The sequence below is a fragment of the Monodelphis domestica genome, chromosome 5, assembly GCF_027887165.1.
Source record: "Monodelphis domestica isolate mMonDom1 chromosome 5, mMonDom1.pri, whole genome shotgun sequence".
NCBI classification, from domain to species: domain Eukaryota; kingdom Metazoa; phylum Chordata; class Mammalia; order Didelphimorphia; family Didelphidae; genus Monodelphis; species Monodelphis domestica.
In genome coordinates this window covers 103,041,774-103,063,456 of record NC_077231.1, presented here as the reverse complement: position 1 = coordinate 103,063,456, position 21,683 = coordinate 103,041,774, and the positions used below count along the sequence as shown (strand labels likewise).

At 46.0% G+C, this 21,683-nt stretch overlaps 1 protein-coding gene across 5 annotated transcripts in view; it reads right to left on the bottom strand.

The window, feature by feature from the left end:
• CACNA1I (calcium voltage-gated channel subunit alpha1 I) overlaps nt 1-21,683 on the bottom strand; it is a 172,792-nt gene that overhangs the window by 6,556 nt on the left and 144,553 nt on the right. For 4 of the 5 annotated variants that reach the window (XM_056798972.1, XM_056798974.1, XM_056798975.1 and 1 more), the window contains 7 exons: nt 20,741-20,819; nt 18,672-18,793; nt 17,096-17,443; nt 16,105-16,251; nt 13,352-13,474; nt 5,934-6,102; nt 5,040-5,236 (listed from right to left, as the gene is read on the bottom strand). In XM_056798972.1, the coding sequence (XP_056654950.1) occupies nt 5,040-5,236; nt 5,934-6,102; nt 13,352-13,474; nt 16,105-16,251; nt 17,096-17,443; nt 18,672-18,793; nt 20,741-20,819 (1,185 nt within the window). The remainder of the gene's footprint in view (nt 1-5,039; nt 5,237-5,933; nt 6,103-13,351; nt 13,475-16,104; nt 16,252-17,095; nt 17,444-18,671; nt 18,794-20,740; nt 20,820-21,683) is intronic. The other variant, XM_056798973.1, reaches the window with a different exon arrangement.

Genomic DNA, 21,683 nt, shown 5'->3' with positions numbered 1-21,683 from the left:
ATGTGATACAGATTGCAAGAGTGATCAGAAATTAGTCTTTTCCTTTTACCCCCTCCCTCCCTCTCCCTCTCTCTCTCTCTGTCTCTCTCTCTCTCTCTCTCTCTCTCTCTGTCTGTCTGTCTGTCTGTCTCTCTCTCTCCCCCTCCCTCTCTCTCTCTGTCTCTCTTTCTCTCTCCCTTTCCCTCTGTCCCCTCTCCTTGTTCTCTTTTGCTTATTTTTGATCTTTCCTTCTCTCTCCTTCCATCCTTCCTCCATTTGTCTCTCTTCCTTTACCATTATCAGCCTCTCTTTCTCCTCCAATGCTTCCTTCCCTCTGCTTTCTCCCTTTTCTCCCTTTCTTTCTTATTTTATTGATGCTGGAATATGGTGCAGTGCAAATGAACACAGGCTTTGGGATCCAGAGTTTCTGGTACTTAACTTCTTGTGTGACAAGTGATTTGGAGACAGCTAAGTGACAAGTAGATGGGTCTGGGGTCAAGAAGACTTGAGTTCAGACCTAGACTTAGCTGTGTGAACCTAGACAAGTTACTTCACCTCTGTTTACCTCAATTTCCTCATCTCTAAAATGGGAATAATAAGAGCACCTACCTTCCAGGGTTATTGTGAGGATCAAATGAAATAATCATGGTAAAGTGCTTAGTGCCTGGGACATAGTAAGCATAGATTATTTCTTCTTCTTATTTCACGTCCCTCCAGATCCTCATCTATGAACTGAATGACCTCTGAGGGCTCTTCCCAGTCCTTAATCTATGCTCCTAAAATACAGTTATAATACTTGGACACTTTAATGGATCTTGTAATCTCCCCTGACAGAATGTAGCTCCTTGAGGGCAGGGATGGTTATGTTGTATCCCCAGCCCTTGGCTCAGTGCCTGGAAGAGAGTAGGTGTTTCTTGTTGATTGACTGATTGAGCTCACAGCATTCCATCATTTATGACTGTTGAGCATCCCTGGGAGAACAGCCATTGGTGGTAAAGAGATTGACCTTGGTGTCATGTGGGACCGATTGCCCAAGACAGTGGAGCCCACTCTCCTCCTCCTGGCCCATTATGAGCTCAGAGCATGATCTGTCTGCAGAGTGTGTTCGAGGCAGACGTTCTGATCCAGCCTGGTGCACTGGCGCAGTGGTTGCCCATCCATCTGAACATCCCAGCCTGGGCTCTAGGCACTCTTCTCACTGTTTCCACTTTGTTTTTCCTCTCTGGAGCTTGATGCAATTAGAGCAACATCATCTGAAAACAGGAACAGCTGGAGGGCATGCTATCTACACGCACTCGTTTATGTGGACCCTACATAAGATACAGTGACGGGAGGCAGGATTCCCTAATTCCCATTGGGATCAGACGCAGCACAGTGAGGAGTGCAGAGCTCTGGCCTGGCCAGAAGGAAGCTCAGTACCGGTGACATTCAGGTGTCAGAGCTTCAAATCCCACCTTCAAAATCTAGGAGCTATGGGACATTGTTCGGACATTTCCAGCTGTGTCCAACCACTTAGGGTTTTCTTAGCAAAGATACTGGAGTGGTTCGCCGTTCCCCTCTCCAGCTCATTTTTTAAAATCTTGCCATCTGTCATAGAATTGATACGAAGTATCAGTTCCAAAACAGAAGACTGATAAGGGTTAGGAAGGAAGGTTAAGTGACTTGCCCAGCATAGCATGGCTGGGAAGTGTCTGAGGCCAGATTTGAACCCAAGATCTCCCATCTCTAGGCCTGGCTCTCAGTCCACTGACCCTCCAGTTCATTTTACAGATGGGGAAACTAAGACAAACATGGCTACATGATTTACCCAGTGTGACACAGCTAGGAAGTGTCTGAACTCAATATTTGAACTGAAGAAGATGAGTCTTCCTGACTCTAAGCCCAGCACTCTATCCATTGTGCCACCTTCATGCCCAGAGTGACATCAGGCAAAGTATTTAATCACTTCTAAATGTCTCTAAGATTGTAAAGAGATGGAAATAATAATGATGTTAAGGAGAAGAAGAAGTAATTACATAGTGCTTAATACATGCCAAGCACTGTGCTAAGCAACAGGAAGTCTCGAGACCTATTTAGTCCCAACTTTCTCTTTGGTAACAATGTAGACAGGGGCCTTGCCAAGCGATTTGTCTCCATGTCTCAGTTTAAGCTGATCTCTAGCTTCCGTCTCTCTTCTCCGGAGTACATTAAGAACTTTACCTTTTGGTGTTCAAATAACATTTTGATATTGTTGGGGGAATTGTCATGACCACCTTTCAACAAAACTACATCTATGATTTGAATAAGCTGATGCACTCGGTGGGGTCAGCCTCTGAATTAGGAAGATCTGAGCTCAAGTATGGGCAAGTCACTTAATCACTTTCTGGGTGAGAGTTCTCTAGAGAAATGAAGGCACAGATTTGGTCCTCTTCCCTCCCACCAAAAAAAGAAGTGATTCTTTTTTCAGGTATTGGATGAACTAGATTGCCAGTAGGCTTCCTTCCACTCTGGGGATTTGTGGTTCTGTAACTCGTATTCAAGATGACACTTTTTTGGAGAAGGGTTTTTGAGACTGCCTCTTTCTTTATGGAATCGAGTACTCCTTTGTAATCTCTGAACTATTGGGATGGCAGGTTCTGGTACTCCGGGAATCTTTCAGGCCACTTTGTGACTTTGAAGATGGAGGCTATTTAGAGATTTTTCCACGAAAGCTAAACTATTCTCTTCTCCCGTTTTCCTTAAGGACCCCCTGATGTGTACACAGATCACAGACGATTTACAGAAAGATTTGCTAGAGAAGAATAAGTAGGTATAGGGTCATTAGTTATTGATGCCATCTAGTTCACCCTTTTGGGGGGCAATAGTATTCTTTATGATTTGTTCTATGGAACCCTTCCCTTCTTTGAGATATTAATAAAAACTGCTCCCTGGTTGCTATAAAATGTAACTCCCTTCACAGATTTCTTCTCTAAGTCAGTTCCAGTTACTCTTCTTGACTCTATCTCCCTAAAGGCCTTTGGCACACTCTCCCATAGCACACTGGGCACTGAGATGATCAAATCCAAATATGGGCACTCCATGATTATTGCAGATGAGAATAAACTATTATAGAAATACCACAGATCTGTTCCATTTCACAAGTAGCTTTTGTTCTCCTTCCAATGTCAAGTGGACGAGCTCTCTGGCTTAGCTGGATCTCTAGACACTAAGGTCTCCAAAGGCTCATTTCCTCCTCTTCTGCTTTTCACTGTTTTGTGAAAACCCACAATCACTAATCATTTTCTTCCATTACCTTTTGCAAATGAATTGTACTCTAAACCACAGACCACTGTGTCTCTCTCTGCTTGGCAGAGAGTTTGCAGGCCGAAGTATTTTCTGAGATCTTTTTTACCTCATTGTGACACCTGGTTAGATTTCTCTAAGAGATGAACATTTTTCATTCATTTCTCATTTTCCAATCAATAGCTGGTTTAAATAGGTCATATTGAATTGCTATGATCACATTCAGTGACATTTTATCATATTCCTTTCTTCTAATGTGGTGTTCATGGTGACTTTTGCTCTGACCATTGGCTCATCTAACCACACATGGATAACTGATTCAGAAATGCATCAGCATCCGTCCCCCCACCTCAGTGACTAGTCATTTCCTGTCTGCTAAGACACGGTCTTTTTCATTTTTCATTAAGTTGCTCAGTGTTTGCCATTTTTAGCATCTCCTGCCTTTCTTCTTGAATAATATATATCTATATGTAATATATTTACATAAGATCTTTGAGTAGTCTATAAGACCTCTTTTATTTCTTGATTCTGAATCATATTTTCCAAAACAGATTTTTCCTGCCATCCTCTGTTCCTGCAGGTATTGAAGTTGCCAAGTGTCAAAGTAAATATTGGGCCACGTCATGTTCTTCAGAGACATTTTTTACCCCAGCAAGAAATATTAGGGACATCAATCAATAGAGAAGCATTTAAGGACCTATTGCATAATAGACATTGTTATTCAAAGACAACATGGAACAGCCCCTACCCTCCAGGAGCTTACACTCTATCAAGACAACTGATATAGACATGTATAAAGAAGTACAAAATATTGAGAAGGAGATTTTCAGGAGGGTGGGTGACTGGCTTCTAGGAGGACCAAGAAAGGCTTCACTGCCTCTCTCCAATGGGATGGAACCACTCCATGAAGGACTTTAAACAAAGAAACTTGGGTTTTCTTCTGGAGGTGATAGGAAGCTACTAGAGCTTACTGAGAAGAGGGGTGATGTGGTCAGGCCTTTACTTTAGGAGGATTACTATAATGATCTATGTGGCAGTCTCTTGGCTCCCATTCATCATTGGCACTCCAAGGGGAAATGACAAAGGATCCCATGAAATGGCAATACCTCTATAGACGTAGACAATGACTGGTCATAGTCTTTACAGATCAAACAAGCCTAAGCTTCATCTTCCAAAGGGGAGAAACCAAGATATGCAGAAAGAATCTTGCTCAAGATAGTGAGAATCTTGCTCAAGGTAGAGTCAGAATCTGAACATAGGATCTCAGCCCAGAGCCAACCCTCTTTCCACTATTCCACATTGATTCTTCAACTCACCTGAAGCTTATAAAATCAGAGATCTAGGGCTAGAAGAGAACTTGGAGGTCATCTGATTCCCCACCCCATCCCCATTCTGAGATGAAAGTATTAAGTTTCCAAGAGGTGAATTGACCAAGGGAGGATTCAAATCTGGGTTGTCTGACTCCATTCCATCATACTCTGCTCCCACTGCCCTACCCTTCTGAGTTCAAGTCCTGCTCTTTCCTTCCGCCCATCCTCCTTTCCTGCCAGCATACCCTGAAAGAGGCCTCTCAGCCCAGGGTTTCTTCTTCAGCCTTTCTTTGGGGTCTGAGAAAATGCTACTTTAGCTCTCTCATAACTGGCCTTGAACTTGACAGATAGGCACCTTTCTGTAGGGCCTTAACTCTCTAGGTAATCACCTTTCAGCTGGAACTGGCCCCCATTTCCCTGACCCCCATCCTTAAGAAGTCTTTGCCTTTGGGGCAGAAGGGAAGCTGACCTGGGACCCCTCTCACGTACCTGTCGGAGGAGCGTGCAGTTGACACTTGGAGATCGTAGGGATGCCCAGGAACCCTGCAGAGAGATCTTGGGGAGGGTTCCTTTGCAGGTGGCCTTCTCCTCTACTTTCTGGCTGGTGGCCACAGCTGGATGAAAGAACTCTGCTGGCACAGGTAAGAGGGGGCTAGCAGCTTCTGGCGAGAATGGACTAGAGGGAACTGTCCAAAAAGGAAAGAAAAATGGAACCTGAGTTTGAGAACCTCATGGGTGCTGGGGCTTTGATGGCAATCCATCAGGGCAACTGTCACTGAGTCATGGTGGTCTTACTCTGAGTAGAGGCTTAGGAGGTCCTCTGAGCTATGGCAATGCTCCCTCCAGAATGCTTAGATCCTCCCCCTCTGCTTTCAGAACCGCTATGATGTAGTCATGAGGGAAGGCAGGATGAGATCTGGCCACTGCTAAGTGAAAAGGCTGACAGCCACCCCACCAATTATCCTAAATACTCTCATGCCCCCAGGGGCAGCCCTGGACTTAGTTTCGGACAGGAGCCCCAGGGATAAGCCCTGGGAATTGCAGATTTCTGCACAGAATTGGAGAAATCTGCAGAAGACACAGAATCAGACTCTCTATTATATTATCCTCCCAGATAAGCCAACATCACATCCATGAGACAGAAGTGACCAAGAGGCCAATTTCAACTTGATCCAAGGATTCTAACAATCAGGGCTGTCCAGCAATGGAAGGGATGGTCTCAGTTACGGTTCAGTTCCCCATCACTGAGCACATTCCAGTCAAGCCTTGAATAGGGATTAGACTAGATGGCCCCTGCAATGTCCACCAACTTAGCAGCTTATAGAGTTCTCCAGAAGCAGGCATCCTAAATCAGCCCCACTACCCCAACCCAATCCTCTTTACCCTGACTGCTCTCATGCTTCAGCCAGGACTGGACAGGATTGAAGGGATCCTTCTCCATTTCACACAGGTAGCTCTCTGGGGTTGCCGAGATGGCTGTGTTGGACAAAGGAAAGAAGCATTCTCCCAAGTCCCCGATTTTGATGGGGTCAGGGGTCTCCGATTCTCCCTGCTGGAAAAAGGGTGGACAGATTAGGGCCTGGAGGTTGAGGGGGCTTTGACATCAGGGATGCAGCTATTTCCAACGGAGAGAACTCTGGCTGCAGAATCAGAAGCCCCCAGCCTAGGTCCTGTTCTTTATTAACTATGTGGCCTCTGACAAGCCTCTTAACTCAGTTTCTTCATCTTTCAGGTGGAGCCAATAATCCCCGATCTGGTTTGTTCCTAAATTCTGTCAGGCTCAAATGAGATCATTCAGTTTCCCAAGTGTATTAAGCAGTCACCATGTTCCAGGCTCTGCGCTGGGCACCGGAGACAAAAAGGCAGAGCTAAAATGGCCCCAGACCTCAAGGAGCTGACATTCTACTTGGGAAATCACAACAGTTTGGTAAATCATGTGCAAGAAACCATTAGTTTTTTTCTCTTTTTAACATGGATCAGAATCACAGGGATGAGAAGACACAGAAGTGAAATCTGTGTAGGTGGAGAGAGCAGCTGCCTTGCTGTAAGAGGATCCTGAAGGATCTTTCCAACACTAAATCTATGGTCTCTGATCCCAAGATCTTAGGATCACAGATTCACTGAAGAAGCTTCAGTGGGAAGGAGTGAACTTTGGCCAACAGAGTCCTTTTGGGAGCTCCTCGAATGGGTCTTCTTGTACTCACATTATAACCTAGATACAGGGCAGTCCCAAAGTCTCACAACTTCTGATGTGTAAAAGGTACAACCTTACAAAACCCAACACTTGGAAGCTTTATTATTTGAAATTTTTAAATGTTGAAATGTTTTTTAAACCCTTCCTTTCTGTCTGAGAATCAATACTATGTACTGGTTCCAAGGAAGAAGAGTGCCAAGGGCTAGGCAGTGGGGGTTAAGTGACTTGCCCAGGGTCACACAACCAGGAAGTATCTGAGGTCAAATTTGAACCTAGGACCTCCCATCTCTAGGCCTGACTCTCAATCCACTGAACCACCCTGCTGCCCTGATATGTTTCTTATTAAAAAGCACCATAAGCAGCATCTTGTGCTATCCATCAGGGCTCTATTTGATTACTGAGGACTGAAAGGATTGGAATGCTTGCCTTCGGCTCATCCCAAGAATGAGGTTTTGCTGCCCAAGACTCAGTTTTGATGTGACTTCCCCAAGAAAAAGTCTGATGGAGATGATCAGGTAACCAAGGCCATACAGCAAGAGACCTTCCTCAACTGATTCACTCATCTGCAAAAGCATCGTCCACTTCTGCACATGCAAGGCATCACTGGGTGCCCCATCTTGTCAAAATGAAAATTGTTTAAATTACTACAATTCCCCAGACTAAGTAAGCACAAAAGAAATGGAAACGAACTTGCAAACGACAGCTTTCTGTGAGCTTATGGTTTTATATACTGTTGAAGTTATTAAAGCTTTAAATTGCTCTAAGACTTTTGGGATACCCTGTACAGGCAATAGCTGTTCTATGGATCCAGAGAATTCCAAATGCCTTCGTGAAGTTTGACACTGTCACAGCTTAAGACTGCCAAGGGGCCAAGCTGGCTAAACCGAAGCCTTCTTCCCCTGCCTCGTCCACAGGGTTATGATGTAGACACTTCCTAACCATAAAGCTACATCGCTCTGTCTATCATGAGTATGTTATGCTTATGATAAACAAGTTGCTGCTGCTCCTTCTTCTCTTCCTCCTTACCTTCTTCTTCCTCATCTTGATTATCACTTTTATATGCTTTGTACTTTCTTCTGGGTACATGGGATTCCCCCCAGAATGGAAGCTGCCGGAGGGCAGGAAATATTTATCTTTGTAGCCAAAGACTGGTGTAGGGACACAATAAATGTATATTCAATTCAATTGCAAATAAAATAAATAAAAATAAGCTCAATTGCATCGAAGGTCTCTTAGGGTCTCTCTGTGATGGAGGCTCTACAGAATAAATATCTGAGGCAAACATTCTCTGAGACTCAGTTTCCTTAACTACAACATGGAGATGATGATATTTGCATTGTGTGTGTCACAGGGACCGTTCCTTGGATCACAGATTATAGGATTGTAGATTTAGATTTAGAGTGAGAAGGGCCATCAGAGATCAGCTGGTCCAACCCTCCCACTTTACAGATGAAAAACGGAGGCCCATAGAGGTGAAGGGACTTGCCTAAGGTCTCATAGATAGTAAGTGGGAGATTTGGAAGTTGACTTCAAATCCAGAGCTATTTCCACCATATCACACTACAAGGCTTAAATTATCTAATTTCAGTGGTAAATACATTCTGACATGTTCTAAGTATTTAGCATGGTTCCCAGAAAACTAGATCTGCAACCAGAAAACCTAGATTCAAATCCCAAGTTTTCAACTTACTATCTGTATGAACGTTTCACGTGATTTTATTCTCTGAGCCACATGATCTTTAAAGTCCCTCCCTGCTCCGAGAAGAAGATGCTCTGACCTGGATTCAAATCTCATTGCTGCCACTCACTACTTGTGTGACCTTAGTTGTTCAGTTATTTTTTTCAGTCATGTCCAAGTCTTCATGACCCCATTTGGGGTTACTGAAGTGATTTGGAAACCGAGGCACACAGTTAAGTGAATTGCCCAGGATCACATAGAAGTGTCAGAGCCCATATTTGAATTTGGGTCCTCCTGACTCCAGGCCTGGCACATTAATCACTGTACTACCTAACTTCCCAGTTCATTTTTTTAAACCCTTACCTTCCATCTTGGAGTCAATACTGTGTATTGGCTCCAAGGCAGAAGAGCAGTATGGTTTAAGGCAATAGGGGTTAAGTGACTTGCCCAAGGTCACACAGCTGGGAAATGTCTGGGGCCAGATTTGAACCCAGGACCTCCCGTCTCTAGGCCTGGTTCTCAATCCACTGAGCTACCCAGCTGCCCCCTCTAGTTCATTTTTTAAAGATGAGGAAACTGAGGCAAGTATATAGCTAGGAAGTATCTGAGGCCAGATTTGAAGTCAGCTTCCTCACTCTAGGCTCAGCGCTCTATCCACTGGGACAACCAGCTACCCTAGCTGTGTGACCTGGGGCAAAATAAAATAACATATTAACAAGCATTTACATGGTGCTTTAAGGTTTATAAAGCACCTTACATGTATGATCTCATTGAATCTTTATAACAACCTTATGAGGTTGGTGATATAATCATCCCCATTTTAAAGATAAGGAAACTGAGTCTGAGAAGAGTTAAGTGATTTACCCAAGGATAGACAACTAGAAGGGATCTGGGGTGGGATTTAAACTCAAGTCTTCCTGAGCCCAAGCCTAGGACTCTTTCCCTCTGTGTTCCCTTTACCACCTTTGTGGTCTCAGTTTCTTCCTCTGTAAAAAGAGGGAGTTGAAGATGATCACAAACTCCCCTTCATCTCAGTGTCCACAATGTTATCATTCTTTGTTAAAGTGTTCAACTCAGCAGATTTCCCCCACCCCACGACAATTTCTGCCATTAAGTAACCATTTATGTTTGACATTATATACGTACATATATATTTAATATATGTAGTTTATATTGTATTTGGGTCACTAGAAAGTGCACAGGGAATTTCCAGTTTAAAAAGAGAGAGGCTGGAGGTGGAAAATCCTTCCTGGCAGGCAGAGGAGGTGGGAGAAGGAAGGGAGGGAGGGAGAGACACAGAGAAACAGAGACACAGAAAGACAGGTACAGAGAAAGAGAGGGAGAGACAGAGAGAGAGGCACAGAGACAGAGACAGAGAGACACAGAGAGAGCCAGAGACAGAGAGAATAGCTGGCTTCTTTCCAGAAAAATGATTACAAAGAAAATCTCACTGCTGAGCTAACTAGGACTCTCCTGCCCCTAATGGGGGAGGTTATCAAGGGCTCTTGGGCCTTCCTTTGAGTCTGTGAGGCCCTATCATCAAATTGAGGGCTTCCTAATTGGGGAGGAAGTCATTTCTCCCCATTAGACTGGAGTCTCCTTTAGGGCAGGGACTTGAACTTTCATCAGATTGGGGGAGTTATGAGCTTAGGGCATCTGTCTCCTACCTATAGCTATGGGTTCTCTTTGGGGTGATAGAGTTGGCATGTGGTTTTCCTCCCCCTTAATTTTGCATAGAAGTAAGCTAAGGCCCAAGGAAGAGATGTCACTTGAGTAGAACCAGACTAAGGGAAAATTCAAAGTGTCTGTAGAGACCAGAGATCTGGGGGGGGGGGGGGTTCCCCTTGCATGGGTATCTTCGGTGTGCTCATCTGGGCTATAGACAGAACCATAGGAAACTTCCAGAGAACAGAGAAGAAGGAATAATTTCAGGATGTCAGTGCTTCCCACCCCTGGGCATCCTATGAGCTATGGATGTGCTGGCTAAGGCGTTTCTTTACCAGAAGACTGAATCAGTGATGACAGGGCAATTCAGAGACAACCCAGGTCAAATCCCAGAATTGCCTTTTGGTCTGAGTCCCTGCCTCAGCTGAACATGGGGAAGGGAATGGGGCTCCTGGCATGAGCATCAGGAAGCCATTACAAGAGTCCAGGGGAGAAGAAAAGGGAGAACCAATGAGGCTGTTGGCCATAACAGTGGAGAGGAGGATGACTATTTTGAAGAGATATTTTGAAAATTGGACTGGGAGATGAGAAACTAAATATGGCACCAAGATTTCAGATCTGAGTGACTGGAAGGAAACTGGGGTCCTTGACAGAGTTAGGGATGTAAGGTAGAAGGGCTCATTTTGAAGCAAAGAAAACAGGATTGACTTTAGAGAAGATGAATAAGACCTCCAGGTAAAGGGGTCTACCTGCACTATCAACAAATTATAGGGACGTAGCTTTGTTGCTTCATGAATCTATCTAGTCTTATCTCTCATGTTATAGATGTAGAAGCCAAGCCCCATCAAGGTGACATATGTGTGAAAGCTATGTTAGGTTCATTCCAGGGTCTATTGCTGGAAGAAATCTCAGAGGCCATCTTGTCCAATTACTCAATTTTACATATGAATAAAAAGCTTAGGAAAAGAAATTCTTTGCCTGAACTCACATAGGTTATAAGTGCTTGACCAAGAATTTGAGTTCAGGTCTTTTGGACTCCAAATCTAGTATTGTTTTAAAAAATGCTTTCCTATCTGTCGAGACAAACACAGGAACTCTATGAACACAACTACAAAACACTTTCCACACAATTAAAACTAGATCTAAACAACTGGAAAAGCATTAACTGCTCATGGGTAGGACAAGCTAACATAATAAAACTGACAATCCTACCCAAACTTATTTACTTATTTAGTGCCATACCCATCGAACTACCAAAAAACTTTTTTACTGAATTAGAAAAAACCATAACAAAGTTCATTTGGAAGAACAAAAGATCAAGGATATCCAGGGAAATAATGGGGAAAAAATGCAAAGAAAGGTGGCCTTGCAGTCCCAGATCTCAAGTTATATTATAAAGCAGTGGTCATCAAAACAATTTGGTACTGGCTAAGAGACAGCAAGGAGGATCAGTGGAATAGACTCGGGATAAGTGACCTCAGCAAGACAGTCTATGATAAGCCCAAAGATCCCAGCTTTTGGGATCAAAATCCACTATTTGCTAAAAACTGCTGGGAAAATTGGAAGACAGTGTGGGAGAGATTAGATTTGGATCAATATCTCACACCCTACACCAAGATAAACTCAGAATGGGTGGATGACCTGAATATAAAGAAGGAAATTATAAGTAAATTAGGTGAACACAAATTAGTATACATATCAGACCTTTGGGAAAGATTTTAAAACCAAGCAAGACTTAGAAAAAATCACAAAATGTAAAAGAAAATAATTTTGATTACATTAAATTAAAAAGTTTTTTGTATAAACAAAACCAATGTAACCAAAATTAGAAGGGAAGCAACAAACTGGGAAACAATCTTCATAACAAAAACTTCTGACAAAGGTCTAATTACTCAAATTTATAAAGAGTTAAATCAATTGCACAAAAAAATCAAGCCATTCTCCAATTGATAAATGGGCAAGGGACATGAACAGGCAGTTTTCAGTCAAAGAAATCAAAACTATTAATAAGCACATGAAGAAGTGTTCTAAATCTCTTATAATCAGAGAGATGCAAATCAAAACAACTCTGAGGTATCACCTCACACCTAGCAGATTGGCTAACATGACAGCAAAGGAAAGTAATGAATGCTGGAGGGGATGTGGCAAAGTTGGGACATTAATTCATTGCTTTGTGAACTGATCCAACCATTCTGGAGGGCAATTTGGAACTATGCCCAAAGGGCGCTAAAAGACTGTCTGCCCTTTGATCCAGCCATAGCACTGCTGGGTTTGTACCCCAAAGAGATCATAAGGAAAAAGACATGTACAAGAATATTCATAGCTGCTCTCTTTGTGGTGGCCAAAAACTGGAAAATGAGGGGATGCCCTTCAATTGGGGAATGGCTGAACAAATTGTTGTATATGTTGGTGATGGAATACTATTGTGCTCAAAGGAACAATAAAGTGGAGGAATTCCATGTGAACTGGGACGACCTCCAGGAAGTGATGCAGAGCGAGAGGAGCAGAACCAGGAGTACATTGTACACAGAGACTGATACACTGTGGTATAATCGAACGTAATGGACTTCTCCATTAGTGGTAATGCAGTGATCATGAACAACCTGGAGGGATCTACGAGAAAGAACACTATCCACATTCAGAGGAAAAATTGTGGGAGCAGAAACACAGAAGAAAAACAACTGCTTGTTCACATGGTTCAATGGGGATACCATTGGGGATGTAGACTCTAAATGATCATCCTAGTGCAAACATCAACAACATGGAAATAGGTTCTGATCAAGAACACATGTAAAATCCAGTGGAATTAATTGCTCATCGGCTAAGGGAAAGGTGGGAGGAGAGGAGAGAGAGAAAGAATATGATTCTTGTAACCAAGGAATAATGTTCTAAATTGACCAAATAAAATTTTTAAAAAATGCTTTCCTACCCATTACCTCACTTTGTCCTCCTCACTGCCCTGTGAGGAAGATGAGGAGGAAAGAATTTTTTCACAGTATTTGGCAGATGGAGAAATTGAAGCCCAGAGAAGGGAAGTCATTTTTCTAGGGTTACATGGCTGGTTAACAGAAGCCCTGGGACTAAGAATCCAGCTCTCCTGACTTGACATGGGATGCCATCTTGGATAGTTTGGTATCTAACTATGCAATCTTTCTTCCATGAAAGAAAATCCAAGTTTGAAGGGAATCTCAAGGACCCCCTGCAGCCTGTCACAGGCTGAGAGGCAGCTCTGTTCAACTCTTCCTCCACTCATTCTTCTCTTACCTTGATTTCCTTGGAGCCCCCAGGGCCTGTGGTGGGATCCTCTAGGCTCACATCATCTCCCAGAAGGATTGAAGAGGACTTGTCTGAGTTCAGGGAGAAGGCCTCCACCTCAGCCAACTGGACCTGGAAGAAGTCACAGAGCCCCAATTAAGCCCTCAGTGAGCTTGGAGCAGGGGGATGGGAAGGGGGAGCAGAAGGAGGCAAGGAAGGGAACAGAAACATTTACAGTCATTCTAATAGCAAAGAATTAGAAAAAATTAGGTACCCAGTAATGGGGGAATGATTAAACAGATTATAGCATATAAATATAATGGAATATTCCCCCCTTCATAAGTAATAACAAAAAAGATTAGAATGAGAGAAACCTGAGGAGACTTATATGAACTGATGCAGAGAGAAATAAGAGCACCAAGACAAATATTTATATAATAGCCACAAAAATATAAATGAAAACAATTTTAAAAGACTTTAAGACTGATCAATGTAAGGACCAGTTGGGAGACTAATGGTAGGCCTAAGTGATAAACTTAAGGTATAGAATGAGACACACATTCAGATAAGTCATCCTTGGGCTTGAGGAGGTAGGGGTGAGGAGCAGTCATGGAGACACCACTAAGCTTGGAGGATTGCTATGGGGTGATCAAAAAGAGGACATGGAGAACAATAGTTAAAGAGAAAAGAGCACTGGTTCTATAGTCAGAGGTTCTGGGTTCAGATCATGCTTCTGAGACTTACTACCTGTGTGAACCTAGGTAAGACACTTAACCTCAATGAATCTCAGTTTCCTCATTTGTAAAATTAAGGACATGAAATAAATGGTCTCTGAGGTCCCTTCTAGATTTGGGTCTATGATGATATGAATCATATCTAGGGCTGGAAGCCAAGAGAACAGAGAGAAGTCCCGTGCTATGCCCACAGAGCCATCTCTGGGCTTGAAGGAAGAGAGAATCAGGAGAAGCAAGAAGAGATCAGAGCACCCATACACACACATACCCGCATGCTGGGTTACAAGTTGTCACTGGGTGTTTTAGGGGGAAAGGACCACATCTGGGGAATCAAGAAATTCTGGGATTTTAAAGCATTAAAAAGGAAATTTCCAGACCCATCTAGTTGAATTCCCAAATTTTACATATAAGGAACCAAACCTAGAGAGGGAAAGCTATTTCCCAAACTCAGAGATGGGCTTAGAATTGGATGTTTCCTGCCTGTCCTCTCTCTGGATTGGATCCATGTTTTCTCCAAATTGGCATATCAAAAAACCACTAGGGACAGGGGTCTGGGGCATCCAAACCCTGCAGGAGGTCTCAATCAGGGAGGGCTGCCCTCATGTTGGAAATAGTATCAGGTGGGGTGAGGGGGGATGAGAAGAACAGGGACCCTGAAATCTGATAAAATAGCAGAACAAGAAAAAGACTTTCTGCCTAATTGGGGATGATGGATGGGACATTCCAGCTGAACAAGCAAATGACTCATTTCTGGAGCAGGAAGGAGTTTCCTCCCAAGCTAACTCTTGTGTCTCCCATCTATTGGAAAGGGAACTTCACAATCAGGTTGGGACTAGAAGAGGCTGCCCTGGGGATGCACTGCGGACGGTCCGAAGTGGGAGGTGCCTTAGGACAGGGGATGTCAGAGCTGGGGGTGAAGCAGAGTGTTAGAACTTCATGGGACCCATTCACCCCTCTCATGTTCTAGATGAGGAACCTGGTGCCCAGAGATCGGATATGGCTTGCCCAGTGGCACACTAGATGCTAATGGCTGTGCCAGGACTCAGGTTTGATTCTCTTTGGCTGGCGTTCTCTCCTCTGTTCCATCCTGGGGCGCTAGAAAGGCTCCAAAAGCAAGATCGCTTCAAGCGGAGGTCAAGAACGATAACCGTCTTGGCACTGACACTGCCCCTTTGGCAGACCTGTAACTATGGAAGGGCAACCAGAGCTATGACTCAGGGTGCCAAAATTGAGAGTGTGCTTGAAAGTCTTTGCTGCTTTCCAGAGCTAGAAACATCAAACTTAGCGCCTAATTAATAAGAATAATTAGTTAAAACAGGAAGCTAACATTTAGTGTGGTCTCTCCTTCCAAATCCAGCTTGCACATCCATCCTAGGAACCCACTCCCAGCTTCTCTGCAGCTCTCTTGCCATGGCTCAGCGGCTTAGCTCCTCTCTTGTTTCCCCAATTCAAGTCTTTAAAAGACTTGTCACACCTCGTGCCATCTGGCCCACTTACAAAAACCGCTCATTTAGTTCTGACCACCCTTCCCCACCCCCATTGCCCGCCAGTTTCCAAAACCCATTCTTGGTCTATTGCCTCATTTTCTTCTTATAACAATGCCGTGGGGGGGCCAGGGCAGGGTCAGGCAGGGTCTATAACTCTGTTTTACCCTCAAAGAAAACAGGACCTGGATGGGTCAAATCATTTGCCCGAGGTCGCACAGAATGTCAAAGATGGAGTCGGGATTTGAACTCAAATCTCCAGAAATCCTAGCCAAACAGCAATGGACAGAAGCCGCTGTCCTGACAACGGAGGATCACACCGAGGGGCTGGAGCTCTTGGTAACATCTTGCCAGGCTGCCCCACAGGCGCCACACCCAAAGCGTCCCTCTCTGCCCTCTTATCCCACAGCCCCTCCCCAACCGACCCTGACAAGGAAGACAGCCCTGATGATTGGACAGATGCGCAGCTGCTGCCTAAGCCTGTGCCAGCCTGGGGGTGGGGGAGCGGCCCCCTCCCTACCCAGGACCCCTGCCCAAAGGTTACCTCTTGCTGGTCATGGTTACACTTCTCGCACACGGCCGGCGAGGAGTAATGGTGGAAGACGGAGCCTGACAGGTTATCGATGATCATTAACTCTCCTTCGAAGGAGTCCTTAATAATTAAAGAGACACTGTCCAGCCACAAGTTCTCCTAGGGGGGGACAAGAAGGAAGGGGGGAGGGGGAGGGGAGAAATTATTGGAAGGAGTCGAAGATGCCAGTGATGCCGGGTGGGAAGTGAGGGGCAGAAGGGACAGGAAGTGGCAGTCAGGGACAGGAAGTGAGGTCTTCCTAGAGCCGGGGGCAGGGTTGGGAGTTCATAAGAACTCAGGTCGGAAGAGGCTTGGAAATTCCCTAGTCCAACCCCCTTATTTTACAGAGGAGGAAACTGAGGCCCATGAAGGGGAGGAGAGTTTTTCTAGGTCACACAGCTAGTAAGTAGGGGAGTCCGGATTTGAACTCATATCTTCTGCTATCTGTCCAAGTTTTGCTCACTCTTACAAAAAAAGAAGCCAGCCCCTCTGGTGTTAGGAAAGGTGTCCTATCACTCCTTCTGCCACACCAGGCCTCCGGGTCCACAGCAATCTCTACCCAGCCAGAGCCGGCCTTCGACGTCGAGGGATGCTCCTGCTCTGGGCCCTCCAAAGACCCCTCACCTTTCTTGCAGCCGCCAGCCTTGCATCCTCACCAGTCACCTTTGCCGGTCCCTGGGGCCTACCCAGCCCGGCCACGTGCCCCTGTCCTGGCCCTCAAGGGCTCACTCACTCCAGGAACCCCAATTCAACTCTGAGAGCTCGCTCCGCGGCCCAGCTCGGCACGTCTCCTTGGCTGTTACAGCGCCCCCCGGGCCTGCGCTCTCACCAGGCCCAGACCTGGATTCCTGCTCAGCCAAGCCTCCGCTGGGCCAGCCCATCCATCCTCCCCGCCTGAGACGGCAGTCAGCCCCCGTGCAGGTCACGTCCAACCAGGCAGGAGCGAGCACCGAGGAAGCCCTACCTGTGCCGGGGAGTAACAGCGCACGCAGCGGCGAGCTTCGGCTTCGGCCGGAGGAGGGCCTCCCGTCCCCCCGCCACTGGCACAGCCTCCGCCTTTGCCGGAGCCCGGGGAGCCCGAGCTCCGGGGACACAGGCCGTGAGCCATCTCCAGCTCGATCTCGGCATCCATCTCGGCGTCCTCCTGGGCCTCCTTGTTGCTGTCATCCAGATGCTTCATCAGCACAGCCACCACCACATTGATGAGCACGAACTGGGCCGTGAGCACGAAGCTGACGAAATACAGCGGCGAGATGAACTGGAGGTTGCTGAGGCAGCTCCGCTCATCATGGGTGCAGTCCCGCAGCGTGTCCTGGGTACAGGGCAGAGGAGGGCGCTGTCATGCCTGCTGCCCTTGGGACCCGGGCCAGGGGCCCCAGCCAGGCCCTTCCCCTAGTCTCTCAGGAGGGTCCATGGCAGAACCCAGGGGACCCGTATCTATAGCTGTGAGCCCTTGGCCAATGGGGCGATCCATTCCATTTTTAAAAAAAACTCTTACCTTCTGTCTTAATGTCTTGGTTCCAAGGCAGAAGAGTGGTAAGGGCTAGGCAATGGGGGTTAAATGACTTGCCCAGGGTCACACAGCTAGGGAATGTCTGAGGCCACATTGGAACCCAAGACCTCCCATTTCTAGGCTTAGCTAGAAATTCGTTGAGCCATCTAATCTCTCTCTCTCTCTCTCTCTCTCTCTCTCTCTCTCTCTCTCTCTCTCTCTCTCTCTGTCTCTCTCTCTTTCTCTCCCTCTCCCCCCTCTCTCCCTCTCTCCCTCTCTCTCTCTCTCTCTCTCTCTCTCTCTCTCTCTCTCTCTCTCTCTCTCTCTCTCTCTCTCTCTCTCTCTGTCTTTCTCTCTCTGTCTCTCTCCTCTCTCTGTCTCTCTCTCTCTCTTTCTCCCTCTCTCTCTCCTCATCTCTCTTTCGCTTTTTGCCTTTTTTTGTCTTATCCACATCCATTTCATGACAACAAGGCTCAGAAAAAGGAGAAAAGTGGCCAGCCTAGTTTCTCCCCTTACTTATTTTAGGGGATTTTGTGTGATTAACCCTGCCTGACTCAGTAGATTGGAAACCCCAAATCATGGCATGTTAGAGGGAAAGGGGAATTGAATTGCTGAAAATGTGACCGTACCTATCTTGAAAATCCTTTCATCATTTTGTTCTTTAACCTTGTTCCCCAACCCTGCAGAATTCTGAGAGGAACATAGTTCCTTTCTTCCTTCTTTCTTTTGTTCATTCCCCCCCCCATCTGCCCTTTTTTTCCCTTCCTTCCTCCCTTTCTTCTTCCTCCTCCTCCTTCTCCAATTAATTAAACCAGCATTTATTTATTTTTCTTTCTTCATCTGTCCCTCCTTATTTCCTTCTTCCCTTCTATCCATCCCTTCCTTTCTCAATCTGTCCCTTCCTTCTTCCTCCATCCCTTCTTATCCATCCTTTCTTTTTTCCAACTGTTTTACTCTCCTTTCCTCTGTTCATCCCCTCTTCCCTCCATCTCTCCTTCCCTCCCTCCCTCATTCCACCACCCTCCCCTTCCTCCTTATCCCCATTTACCTTCATGATCCCATTCCAGTTGTCCCCAGTAGAGACTTGGAAGAGGGTGAGGAAGGCCATGCCAAAGTTCTCAAAGGTGGCATGGCGGCTCATGCCTTCACAGGGGTGCTCATCACTGCACACTAGAAAAGGAAGGAAAAATGCTGTAGAAGTGGATTCAGCTTCACAGACCTCCAGTGGGGGACTGAAGCCCCCCACTCCCAAGCAAAACCTGCTCTGGCCAGTGGAGACACTCATGGGGGCAGGTAGGCTAGAGTGACCTCATTCCTAGGTCAGGCTGAGCTGTAATTCTTGCCTACTGGGACTGTGGGGGAGAGTGTGAGAGTGGGCAGCATAATTCCATCTGCTGTGCCAGACTTCTGCTCTTTGAAGTGTGTCCGGCACATTTCGTGGCAGAATAAGCTCAAGGAAGAAGTACAGTGTGGTAGAATGGCTGTGTCTGGAGTCAGAGGGCTTGGGTTTGACTCTTGCTTCTGCCCCTAACTGGTTGTGTGCCCTTGGCTAAGTCCTTGAACCTCTCTTGGACTGCTTCCTTGACAGCAAAAAGAGGGGGCTGAGTTGGATGACCTCTGTGGGCTCTTCTAAATGAATGCTTCTGGCTGGGATTGCTCTAATGGTGAATTAGGAATATGCTACCTTGGGAACATGACACCTTTGTCGAAGTTCAAATGATAAGTGAAATCACAGGACTTTGAGCTAGAAGGCAGCTTAGAGATATATAGCTCAGCTTCTTCACTTTACAGGCAAAGAAATTGGAGCCCACATAGGGAAGGGATTAGTCTGGTGTCACACAGATAGTGAGCAAAGCTGGGAGTCAAACCCAAGTCTTTTGAATCCAAATCTCTCTCTCCTCTCCCTCCCTCCCTCTCACTCTCTCCCTCCTCCCTCTCACTCTCTCCCTCCCTCTCTCTCTATTTCTCTCTCTCTCACTCTCCCTCACTCTCCCTCTCTCTCCCTCCCTCTCCTTTTTCTTCTCTCCCTCCCTCCCTCAATCCCTCCCTCCCTCCCTCTCTCTCCTCTCCCTCCCTCTCTCTCCCTCCTTCCTTCTCCCTCTCTTCCTCCCTCCCTCTCACTCTCTCCCTCCCTCTCTCTCTATTTCTCTCTCTCTCACTCTCCCTCTCTCTCCCTCCCTCTCCTTTTTCTTCTCTCCCTCTCAATCCCTCCCTCCCTCCCTCTCTCTCCTCTCCCTCCCTCTCTCTCCCTCCTTCCTTCTCCCTCTCTTCCTCCCTCCCTCTTACTCTCTCCCTCCCTCCCTCTCCCTCCCTCCTTCCCTCTCTCTCTATTTCTCTCTCACTCTCCCTCTTCCTCCCTCTCCTTTTTCTTCTCTCCCTCCCCCCCTCTCTCCTTCTCTTCCTCTTTCTCTCTCTCTGTCTCTGTCTCTCTGTCTCCCCTCCCCCTTTCCCCTCTCCATTCCGTACACTTAAGACCACTGGTCTAGAGAGGGATGGGACCTCAGAAGCCATTCAGTCATACTTCCTTATTTTACTGATGTGGAACCTGAGGCCTAAAGAGGCAATCACTTTGCTAGAAGTCACACAAGGACCAAATGGCAATGTTGGGACTTGAACCCAGAACTCCTAACCAAGTCCTCTCTTGACTGTGCCCTGTGGACTTTCTGCCCTTGAGTTAAGGTTGCCTTTGAGGTCAAGACCCTTATTTGGGTTCCTTGATATGACCAACATCTCAAGATTTCACCAGCTGCAGATTTCCTAGAGTGTAAGGGCTAGTGCTCCAAAGCAAACAACCTCCCCAGCCCCAAAACAATTATTTTCCCCGACAATCCTAAAACATGAGAAAGCACAAAATCTTAGGACTTAGAAGGGCCTTTAGATGTCCCCCTGTTTTACAGATAACAAGCAGAGGGCCCAGGCAGCAAAATGCTGGATCCCCATGTGCTCCCTCAGCCAGCATTAGATCCAGGTTTCCAAGCAGGGACTTGGGGCTCCCTTGGTGGGACCCTAAACTTTGCTCAGAAAGAAGGAGACAATTCACACCCAGGATGAGACTTGACCCTTGCAATGTAATGGGAAATCACCCCTCCCTCTTTCTGCCATCTCCTCCCTACTCACCCAGTTTCCCAAAAAGCTCCACGCCCAGAGCAGCATAGATGAAGAAAAGAAGCATGAAGAGGAGACCCAGGTTACCCACCTGAAAGAAAAACAGATGTGTTAGGAAGGGCAATGAGGCTGCTTGGCAAGGGGCAGGGCCAGGGAAACTTATTGGCTTCCATAGTCCTTGTCTTCTCTGGCAGCATTTATGCTATTGGGGACAAAGACTCTTGGACTTGTGTCTCTGTCCCCCCAGCCCTCAGGAAAGGATCTGACAGAATAATTGCTTAATAAATGTGTGCTGAGTGACTGGAAGTACCCCCTTCCTCTTACAATTAGACAGCTGGTCTAATTCTTGGAAGAAAGACATACCATCCAATGCTGGGCCATATCAGAGACTTCCCAACTTGATCACTCTTTTGGTTGGCTCATTTTGGACAGGATCTGTGATTCCATTGGCCTAAGGAAGTCCCAATGGAGAAGCATCCTTTACTAGTGTAGATGAGCACCCACTCCCCAATTTATGAGGCTTAGAGAACTTCCTAAGGCCCTGAGAGGCTGATTTACCCAGGGACACATAGCCACGAAATACCAAAAGTTGGCCATGAGGCAAGCCTTTCCACACTCCAGGGCTAGCTGTCTATCCACTGTGCCATATGCTGTACCCTTTCTTGCCATTCTCCTATACCTTCCTATGGTATTTGTCTATTTGTCCTATGGTATCCTTTGACTATTCCATAATCCAGGGCTTTGATTCCCTCTGCCTGTACCTTCTCTTTCTTTCTTCTCTCTTCCTCTAAGAGCCAATCCATTTTCTTGGCTTCCATCATCATTTCTGGCTGAAAGATTCCCCAACCAACATCTTTAGTTATGAGAATCAAAGGATCAAAGATCAAGTCCAACCCCCTCGTTTTTAATAAGGAAACCAAGGCCTCAGTAGATTAAAGATGACTTGTCCAAGGTC